The sequence below is a fragment of the Mycetomoellerius zeteki genome, unplaced genomic scaffold (genome assembly GCF_001594055.1).
Source record: "Mycetomoellerius zeteki isolate Tzet28-1 unplaced genomic scaffold, Tzet1.0 scaffold99, whole genome shotgun sequence".
Classification (NCBI taxonomy): Eukaryota; Metazoa; Arthropoda; class Insecta; order Hymenoptera; family Formicidae; genus Mycetomoellerius; species Mycetomoellerius zeteki.
Genome location: NW_017258032.1, coordinates 106,327 through 117,513, shown reverse-complemented (window position 1 = coordinate 117,513; position 11,187 = coordinate 106,327). Strand labels below are relative to the sequence as shown.

The 11,187-nt window shown below is 28.9% G+C and overlaps 2 protein-coding genes across 2 annotated transcripts; one reads left to right on the top strand and one right to left on the bottom strand.

Annotated features, from left to right (window-relative positions):
- Positions 1-1,889: 1,889 nt before the first annotated feature.
- Positions 1,890-9,109, top strand: ChLD3 (Chitin and LDLR binding deacetylase 3). Its single transcript, XM_018461110.1, has 10 exons — positions 1,890-1,992; positions 4,100-4,234; positions 5,289-5,393; positions 6,042-6,185; positions 6,737-6,919; positions 7,141-7,279; positions 7,387-7,508; positions 7,702-7,931; positions 8,308-8,478; positions 8,814-9,109. Exons 1-10 carry the CDS (start codon positions 1,944-1,946, stop codon positions 9,090-9,092), a joined length of 1,557 nt encoding a protein of 518 aa, XP_018316612.1. The 5' UTR covers positions 1,890-1,943; the 3' UTR covers positions 9,093-9,109.
- Positions 9,110-9,269: 160 nt separating this feature from the next.
- Positions 9,270-10,465, bottom strand: LSm7 (U6 snRNA-associated Sm-like protein LSm7). Its single transcript, XM_018461111.1, has 4 exons — positions 10,294-10,465; positions 10,199-10,210; positions 9,953-10,130; positions 9,270-9,534 (listed from the first exon to the last, which is right to left on the bottom strand). The coding sequence occupies exons 1-4, from the start codon at positions 10,297-10,299 to the stop codon at positions 9,395-9,397; spliced, it is 336 nt and encodes a 111-aa protein (XP_018316613.1). The 5' UTR covers positions 10,300-10,465; the 3' UTR covers positions 9,270-9,394.
- Positions 10,466-11,187: the final 722 nt, after the last annotated feature.

Below are 11,187 nucleotides of genomic sequence, written 5' to 3'. Positions count from 1 at the left end.
CCATCATTACATAACAAATTTCTATATGTGGAATTAGATATATACGATATTTTTCTTCCTTCCAACTAACTAATAAAACGCGTAAACCCGTTACAATCCTGCTTGTCGGATCCTTTTCAATGACCTCATAAGTATTCTCATCCTGAAGCATCTCATTTACCTTGGAAATATTCACCTGTCTATCCAATGCTACCGTCATATTACCCTTATCCGGACGAGTAAAAATAACCCTGTCATTCATATCTCTTAAAAAATCCTAATGTCTTTCGCTAGCTGTGACAAACTTCTATCTACCTCCGTACAATGTAGGGAACAAGAAGCTAAGTTATTTAAAATAAGAAATGAGGCCTTCCCAAGGTCTACCTCCCGATTATAGACAAGCTATAAAAGGTCGAGTTGTTGTCGCGCTTAGTCAGTCAGTGTCGCTCGTACACAGTAATGAGTCTTTCTAGCATGATTTTTGATTACTTTCCAACTTTCATTTTGTTAGAATTGATTAACGTTTTAATGTTAGATTTTCCCATTTGTAATCTCGAAAAATACTAGCTAAATCCAAAAGTGACTCACTGTGTCTGATACTGACTGGCCAATATATCAAGAACCGGTTTTTGAATTATTAATAGTAATGTTTGCGATATGGTGCTTTGTGATCACGGTGAGCGTCCTTATTTTCGGGATAATTAATTATAATCTTAAAGTTTTTTGATGAATTAGTGTGTGTGTGTGTGTGTGTGTATGTGTGTTTTCCATATTCTCTATTTCGATATTTCCAATATTTCCTTTCTTTTTCTCTTTTTTTTTTCTTTCATTCTTATTTGGTTTAATTTCTGGCATTTATATTTTCGATGTAGGGGAGCTCACCATGACAAGATAACTTTTATTCACAGTTTATATATGTTAATTTGTGTTGTCTCTGAAGAAGGCTCAAAAGTGAGCCGAAACATGTAAGCGCGTTTAGTAGAATAAAGAAGTTTTACGCTTTATGGGTGTATTATTTGCGCGACGTCTTCTGCACCTGACTCCTATTACCCTTATTCTTTCCAATTTCTTTTGATACTAAAATATATTAACATAATTTTATAAAATTTTTGTATACACTCCCTGGTAGCAAGCTACGTCATTTTGACATTAAAAGACGTTATTTTGATGTCAGTTTGCTACCAGGGTTGTCTATAGTCTATACAATATGAACTTTAATAATTAGTTTTCTATTCTATTTTTTGCAGTAGATATTTTGACTTTGAGGTAACACATTTATTTGATCTTTTGGATAAACGTATGGAAATTTTGGATGATCCAATTTATACTGCGTATCTAAAAGTTTCTATATTATTTAAATTAATTATCTAATTATTTAAATTGCTTATTTACACATTTACATTATTTAAATTCCCACATCGTAACATTACAATTTCAAACAAAGTCAATTAATTGACGTTAAATTTATTATTCTACAAATGCAACAACGTTTTTTCGATCAAAAATGAAAATGTCAAAACAAGAATCATTTTTCAATAATAAGCGATTGAAAATAAGGATTTTATAAAATGAATATGGGGTTAAAATAACACCAAAATAATTATTAAAAGTTTTCAATTAATCACGATTTATTTTAATGCCATTTTGACCCTATCGTGACCTGTTGTTCTGCTTGAGTAAATATTGGAAACGCGGCGATAAATGATGACTCCATATTTTTATCGAATTCATTGAAAAATGTATGATCTAACATTCATGTGGTCGAAATTATTATATTGCGATTGTTATTATACTCGTTAGAAAAGAGTGAAAATAATCTGGAAGAGATCCGCGTGATTAAGCGCGATGAAGCAGGTACTCGTCTTATAAGGCATGCTTTCGTAGGCAGCCGTCAGTTTGAAAGTGCGAGCTGTCGCGCGTGGAACCGGTACAAAATACTATAAATCTACACACAAGTGATCAACATGTGGTTGAGAATTCGTTTTGTGCTGATCACGTTGCTCGCCGTTTCCGGTGAGTTTCGCAATTTCAAAAGTGTTCGTGAGTGCAGGTCTTTTTCTACATCAAATCACGCGCCAACCTATTTATTAAACGTCAATCAAAGTCTCGAAAGCGTTGAATTTAAAATTAATGTAATATAAATGTATTCCACTTCTAACACATTAACTATAGTACATTATACGGCTCCTGTTTAAATAAATATTGATAAAACTTTACGAAAGGAATAACTTTCATCCTTTAACATTTAAAACAAACACATTTTATATATTCTTATAGACTTTTTTTGAGATGCTGTGTAAATCTTATCGAGCTAAATTTATATATTTTTATAAAACGTTAATCTATTAAAAATCGTTTTAACTCATTATTCCGATGATAGCTGTCGAAATAATCTTTTAATTATATCCATTCTTTTACGCAAGCAGCCAAGTTTTGTTAATCTTGTGACGTGCATAGCTTTAAATAACAGTAAGAGAAGAGAGAGAGAGAGAGAGAGAGAGAAGAGAGAACTTAAAAATATTATTTCACTATTACATATAATATATTATTGTAATATGTAATAGATTGATGTTGTATAATATAATCGATTTGTTCAGTTGTCAATGAAAACTATGAAAAAATAAAAGCTATTTATTTTGTTATTATTTACATAATATAAGACTAAATAAATTCTTACAAAATAATATAAATTTATTAATTTTAGTAAACTCATTGATTTAAATATCCAGATGATAATTAAAACTTTTATATGAATTAGTACATTACAGTCAGAGTTTGCATTAGTTTACTTGCTGAATATACGTGATTCTGGGATAAAACTAAAAGAGCGAAGTGTAAAAAGATATATGTGAAAAATATTTAGAACATTTAGAACTTTTGAATAAGAGAGAGAGAGAGAGAGAGAGAGAGAGAGCGAGCGAGCACAAAAATAATTAAATAAACTCTTTTTTTCATTTATGTCAATAGAATAAAAAAATAATGTAATGTATTTCTGTGTAAAAAAGGAAAATATTACATGGTTAGAGGTTGGAACATAAAATAGTTTTTGACAGTAATATCCTTATTTAATTAAAAAATTGTTTTTTTTTTTAAATAAGAGAGTATTCTCAGATAATATACATGTTGCATAAGATATCTAAAAAACATCTTTTAGATATCTTGTACAACGTGCATGTTATTTGGGTTATGGCTGAAGAATATGAATATAGTTGAAATATTTCATTTTATTTCCAAAAAAGTTTTTACTCTTATATTTATTAAAAAATAATAACATAAAATTATATCAATGATGTGCTATATTTACAAAGTAAAACATTAGCGGAACAGAAATAAAAGACAAATTTATAGATTTGGAATTTTGTTTTGAATGATACGTGCCGCAAGTTTTATTTCCGTTTTTGCATTCGGGTGAAAACGATGGCGCTAATCGCATGAGATTTCTCTTCGAACAAGTGTACATCACACGCTACAGATATCCGTTTCTGAACAACCAAACGGAACGTGAAAGTACAGTATGTCTCAAGATAATCTCATAACCGTGAGACATTGAAATCGTTTCGATCTTTGATAAAAGAAAGAAATATCAGTCTTCTTAAAAATGATCTTTTTTTATTCATTTCAATAGAAACGTATAAGTACTTTTTCCATAAACTTATTTTTGCTGCAGCATGAATTTCTTATAATTACAGAATTTTTTGCTTTCAATTTAAAAATTTCAAAATAATTGTTTCCTAAAGCAAATTTTTATTTTTAATATCGATTATATTAATCTTATTTTAAAATATTTAATTAAAAAATCTATTAAGAGTCAAGATCCTTATTTAAGAGAAAAAGGAAAACTGTCTTTAACTGTTGCCAAAAGAAACCAAAGAATTTACAAACTACAGGTTACAAATAATTAAATTGATACATTTTCAGCTGTATCATTAATTTCGCGCATATACATACACATACGGCTGATAAAGTACTTTGAGTGAAAGTTCTAACGCACACTTTACAATAATTTTGTTATTACAATTATAATTAATTTGTATGAAAAGGACTTATTGATTTTTTTAAATCTGAAAACAAGGAAAATGTGGGTCATACGACTTATATCTCTACATCGTGATATTTTCAGCGAATATTGTGGCGGAGAAAGGAAAATTCGGAGAAGTTCCTTGTATAGACGACAACAAGTTCTATCGTAATCCTAAGGCACCATCGCACAGCATCTGGTCACTTACAGAATGTGCTAAATATTTTCTCTGCTTAGGTAATTACAGATCACAAAAGAAAAAAATTCATTTAAATTATCGATTAAGTTTTGTTAATTACTTGTCTAAAATCAGAATAAGGGAAAATAATTGTGTTTTTACAAATTAATTTTGTCAATAAATAGATTTAAAGGACATAATAAAACGTTTTGAGATATCTGATCTTATATTTCTCTGTGCGAGTTTATACATAAAAATTGCAAAACCAAGACATTCTTAATGTACAAAGAAAAAAGTGTTACTGTCATTATTCATTGTAAGGATAAGTATTTGAATTAAGTTTTATTTTTTAAGTTTAATTACAGTTTTTTCAGCATATTAACATCTTTAAAATATGATGCCTGATTGAGCATCGAAATTATTAGAATTTAATTTTATTCGCGAAATTACTACAGTGGTTTAATTGTGTTTAGTCTGGAAATATTTCGGTGTACAGTTCGTTAGACTACAATTGTGGTATGTATGTCAAGTACATATATATCATATTTAGTGATTCAAGATTGAATTATTTAAGCATTTTAAGCTCTAGCTTCGACCGGATAGAGCTCTAATTTATCGGTCGTGTCTCTCACATATACGGTCTAAAAATGATATTATTTTTTATTTTTTATATACGTATTTTTGATATAAGACTTATGAAAACAATATTTGTAATTACAAACACAGTTATAATATTAATATTAAAGAATGTTTTACATGTAAAAACATATACATACTATAATTAGTATATCCCTAATAGCACATTTTATCCGGGATACATCCTGGAGATGTCGTTAGAATATTCAAAGATCATACAGATGCCCTAAGGACATCCCCTGGAGGTCTGTGCTGTAAGGGATACATACTATTCTTTGTTATTACGTGAATATTTTCACAATTGTTTTTATGCTAAAAAATGTCTTGTTAATGATAATTATTCCTATTATTTATATGTATTATTTATTGTATTGTTATGTACTTATTATGTTTGGTGATTTATCATAAAAATTCCATATAATATGAAATCTAGAGAAAATTTAATTTACATATGTATATCGTTAAATAATATTTCAGATAACGAAGTATTTGAATTCAAATGCTCGCAAGGACTTCTTTTCGATGTTTCCAAGCAGATTTGTGATTTTAAAACAAACGTTAATAATTGCGATGTAACTTCAGGTATATTTTAGATTTATGTTAAATCTATATATGTATATTATTATATATATTCTGAAACATGCAAACGAAAGGCTGACAAAGCTCTGCGACTATACAAACAAACACCGGCAAACTTTATGCCGATTTCTACTCTTAAGAAAGCGATCGAATGTTATACACGCATACTTTCACCCGGAAAATCATACAATAGCGACAAGTGTTAATCATTTCTTTGTTTTTAGATATTAAATCTCTCATTGGTTCTAATTTGGAACATACGTATTGTTGGTACTCTTAAATTATGTAACATATACGAGTATGTCTAAATATTTACTGCAAACTATTGTAGCCAATGAATAAAGTTGATGAATATTTTAACTTTTATTTCAAATAAAATATACACAACAAACATACGTAATTCTTGTTTTAATTTTTTAATAAAATTAAACTCTTTTTGGAAAGATTCGTACAGTCTTTATGATGTCTTTGTAATTTAAAGAAATATAACAAATAATAAAAAGCCTTTCAGAGTCAATATAAGTTGTTAACAACAAGTTGTTAACAAGTTCATTTATTTATTAAAGTCCAATTCGAATTTTTTTATTTGTTTAAAAAAATATAATTACTATATACCGAATGGTGATGTGAAGTTTTCAAAGTTTCTCGTAGATGCTCAAGCAGCAAAGCCATTACTCAAGAATGGCGAGTGTGATGAGGAAAGTTTGGCTTGCGGAGATGGCACATGTCTTCCTGCTCTTTATTTTTGCGACGGAAGCATCGATTGTCCCGATGGCTCCGATGAAGGATGGTGTGGTAAGAAATGCGAACAATACGCAAACATATATTAATCTCTTCACATTCGTATACATGGAATTCCTTACTGAGCGTGCAATTATTTCAACTAGCAGGTTTTTCGATTAATGTTTTTTTTATTATACTTGTAGACAATTTTGTTGCAATAAAAACTTGATATTACAATAAAATTAAATATTCAAATATAAAATTAATACGAAATGATTGAAAAAGATTTAATTTTTTATAATTTCCCAAATTATAGAGGACATTCTTCGAGATGAATGTTTTTCATTTATAAATAGTTTTGTTGCGACAAACATTCGATATTACGGTAAAATTAAATATTCAGATATAGAAAATTTTTAATTAATACGATTAATAAAACAATTGAAAGAAAAAAAGTTCATAATTTCCCAAATTACATTATTTCATAAAATATTTCGCATCTTTGAAATATTTTTGTTTATAAATTAGAAAACATGAAGAATGGCACTTTTACTTTTTTATCATATTATGAAAATAAAATATTTATAATGCATATCGTTAATACAAATATTAATTTGTTGTAGACATGCGACATGATATAAATGCTGCGCCAGTTTGTGATGTAGAAAAATGTCAATTACCAAATTGTTGGTGTTCTGAGGAAGGAACTCGAATTCCAGGAAATCTCACTGCACACGCAATTCCACAAATGATAACAATTACTTTCAATGATGCTGTAAATGCTGAAAATTTTGAACTTTACTCAAGTAAGTTAATAAGAAATTAATGCTGTCGATTGAATTAACAAATTTATATATAACTTCTTTTTCTTTTTTTTATTTAAAAGATCGGATAAATCTACAATGATCCAAATCAACTGCAGAATTGTTCATGAATAATTACATTAACATATTAATGCTAATTCTTTCTTTGTCTCATAACGATATTAAGGATTTCTCGGAGAAAATTATCATTCGATTATTTACAGAAATTTTTACGGATGACAGAAAAAATACTAATGGCTGCCCTATAAAAGGTACTTTCTATATTAGTCATCAATATACGAATTACAGAGATGTGCAATACTTGTGGAACACCGATCACGAAATAGCCGCACATTCTGTCACGTAAGAATATTTTATATTTCAAACAAAAAAAGGGGAACTGTAATAAAAAAATTATTATATAAGCATCGTTTGATTTAATACGCAAAATGAATCAATTTATTTACTAGACATCGCGGACCAGAAGAATGGTGGTCGAAGAATGCGACGATTGAAGATTGGTTTGACGAGATGGTCGGAATAGCGAACATCATCAAGAAATATGCAGCAGTTCGTATTGAAGAAATCAGAGGTAGAAATCTTATTTTCAGTTCTATGCACAATATCAAAATGATATTGGAAAGATTATTGATAGAATTATCAATGCGTAATATAAACTTAAATTATATAATATGATTGGAACAAATATCGCATGGGTCTTTCCAATGTAATTTAGTTTTGTTAAAAAAAATTGAACATTATAAAGTGATATATGTATGTCGTAGGGGTAAGGGCGCCTTTTTTACAGGTCGGATGGAATCGCCAGTTTCTAATGATGTCTGAATTTGGTTATGTTTATGATTCCTCAATTGTCGCACCTTTCTCCGACCCACCCTTTTGGCCTTACACACTTGATTACAGGCCGCCGCATCCATGCGTCCGTGCAGGTCAACTTTGTCCTACTCGTTCTTATCCGAATATCTGGGAACTACCTTTAAATCAACTTTTGACAAATGTACGTGAATCACGTGCAACCGAGAAAATTGATTGATAAGCACCAAGTAAAAATAAAAAGCTGAGACCATTTCAATCTAAGATTATTAATTATAGGACATTGTAATGAGTAACAATATAAAATTTAATCTTCCTACATGACGAAAGATCGAATGATTAAAAAGTTCTTATAATTAATTTTATATGTAATTTTTTTTTTATGCTAGTAGCTGTCTATTAAATTTAACTTATGCTTTTGACAATGAAAACGATCTAAAAAATTGAAATAGAAAATAATCATTTCTTTTTTTAACTTTCCATGATGATTACTATAGTCTCTATTTTGTATCTCTTTTTCGTCTTTATTGTATAGAATTATTTGTTGCATTTTTATTCAGGATTATATGTGCAGTACTATGGATTCATGCCCCTCTAACTTATCTGGCGAAGAAGTTTATAAGATACTCATGCTGAACTTTAAAAGACATTATCTTACCAATCGTGCACCTTTCGGCCTACATTTTCATGCATCGTGGTTTCAAAATCCAATGTATTTTTATGCATTTAATGTAAGTAAAACTTTAAACATTACTATTAAAATCAATGGTTATTATTAACTAACACAAAGAAAGTTATTTGAAATTATATTTATTATCTACTACTATATATACATATAGTACTTCCGTTGTTTATTCTAACATTTTTAAAAGAATACCTACTGTTGATATTCATGGTATGCATCAATTTCTATGTATTAATTAAAAAATTTATAATACTAAAATTTATAAAACTAAAAAGGTACAATATATTCAAGATTATTATAACTTCCGTTTACAGATTTTCCTAATTTGATAAATTTTATTTCTATTTAATCTGTAAAAAATTTATTTTTATATTTAATTAGAAATTCATCGACGATCTGCTTCGACTGGACGATGTATTTTTCGTTACGAATCATCAGGTAGTGGAATGGATGCGCAGACCAACACCTCTGAATGAAATTGAGAAGTTTACACCATGGCAATGCACGAAGCGACATTTTGAACCATATGAGACGGCTTGTGACTTACCAAATAGTTGCAAATTACCTAGTAAAGTGCTTAAATCATATAGGTATTTACATACATGCTTCGAATGTCCAAAACAATATCCATGGCTAAGAAACGAATTCGGAATTGAGTAAAAATGGTAGAAGCAACTTATATATAGAACTTGTTATTCTATATATGTTGCTTGTATATCATAAAGAGTTCACATAGTACCTTATTTAGATGTGCAATTGTATTATTTATTGTAAACATAGATACAAAAACGTTTATCTTTGTAAGAAAATGGCATTTATTTCCTATATATGTAAGCTTTCTTAATAATGCAAAATAAATTATATTTTTATTTAAAAAATAGAAATGGTAATCAATATAAGGATTCAGATAAGTTTCAGATAAGTTATAAGATGTGACATATATTGGTAAAGATCTTTTTTGCTTATCCTTCTTGTTGTATGAACGGATTCTGAATAGACTCCATGCCGTCTACAGGACAGATAAGCACTACAGATGTTCCTCTGCACACTACCAAACCCAGCATACGAGTGTCTTGATTTAATTTGTATGGATCGTCTGGATCTGTATAATTAAGAGAATTGTTTGTGTTAAAATATTTATTAAAAATTTATCAAGTATGGTATATAATTGTAATTAAGAAAATAATTGTACTTGCAATGTACAATTACATTTTTAAATAATCAATAGTAAATACAAAGAAATTTCACTATTTTATTTGCCCGAATATTAATACTTTTAGATAGAATCACTTTTTACATTTTGAATATATAAAATATATAAGCTCCTAAAAAGCATTCCTATTAATATGAAAACACTATGTCACATATTTATTAATACTTTTGTCAAAATACGTACATAAAGAAGCATTAATAAGTAGAAGCATAAAATGATATAATCCAAGGTTATATATAATCTACAATCTATAATCATCCTTGTAATAAATTAAATGAAATATTGTTATTAATCATCTCGCACACACCTCTAAGATATTCCTTTGTGTTGTCAAGTACTAAGTTGAGTAAAGGATCATAACCTTTAAGGATACCTTCAGCTTCCCTGCCTCCAGCAAATTTTACTCTTATATTCTTCTCAAGATACTTGGACAAATCAAGAATGCTCTCTTTCCTCTTCTTCTCTTTGTGCTCAACATTCTGTTGCTACAAAAATATGAAGAATATGCTAAGATTTGTGAGAAATTCAGTATTAGGCACATATGACAGTTTACCTGTTTCGGCGCCTGTAAAGAGAACCGTGAGGTTAATTCGAGGGTAAGTTTTAAATGAGGTTATAGAAAAGTGAAGTTGTGCAATTCGTACTTACGGACATCTTTGCGGTTAGACAAGGGGTAAGTTAATCGGAAATGACGAACCTTTATGAGTCAACAAAAATGCGACGCTATACAATGCGTTGGAATAGTAAACAATAACAGAGAAAATCGTAGTAAATTCAGTTCCATAAATCATTCCAAATCATTCGGAAGATTCTGAATTATGTCGGCCGATTATTTGATAAATCGAGTATCGACTTCTCCCGCGTTTAAAATCGATAAATTTGAATCGAGATTTCGAGGATACTTTTGATATTTTTGGCGGGAGATGTAAATTGAAACTATTTTTACCTGCAGTGTATCTTATATTTTGTATGGATGCGCAATTGTTTCTTACGACATTTATTACTTAACATTTAATATGAACTAAGAACTTTCAGTCTTAAGTCCACACAAAAAAACATAAGGTATAGTAAATAAGCTACACAGAAAAACGTAAGACAGTACATAAGTAGTAAGCGAATCAGCCAATCACATTAGAGAACGTAAGGCAATAACATAAACAATAGCAAAAAAAATTGATTTGCTTATTGATGCTTAAGTTTTTTTGTGCGGCATAGCCCTTAATAAAGTTGAATAAATTTAGAAGTTGAACAACAGAAACACTTCATAAAAGCTTGAATTTATTTATATCTGGCTTCATAAAAAAATACATGTCAATGCATGATGTACATGAACAATGTTAGTATAATTAAAGTGTGTGGCTGCTTTTACATATATTAGAACTAAAATCTATTACATTATTGAATATATTTTTCAACAATTTCTATATAATTATCGGTATCTTGTACATAAAGAGAATCTTTCTTAAGGAGTAAAAATATAGTTTACAATGCAGGTGCTTTTATTATATTTTTCGTGTATTAAAAATTAAACAAGGTGTGTGT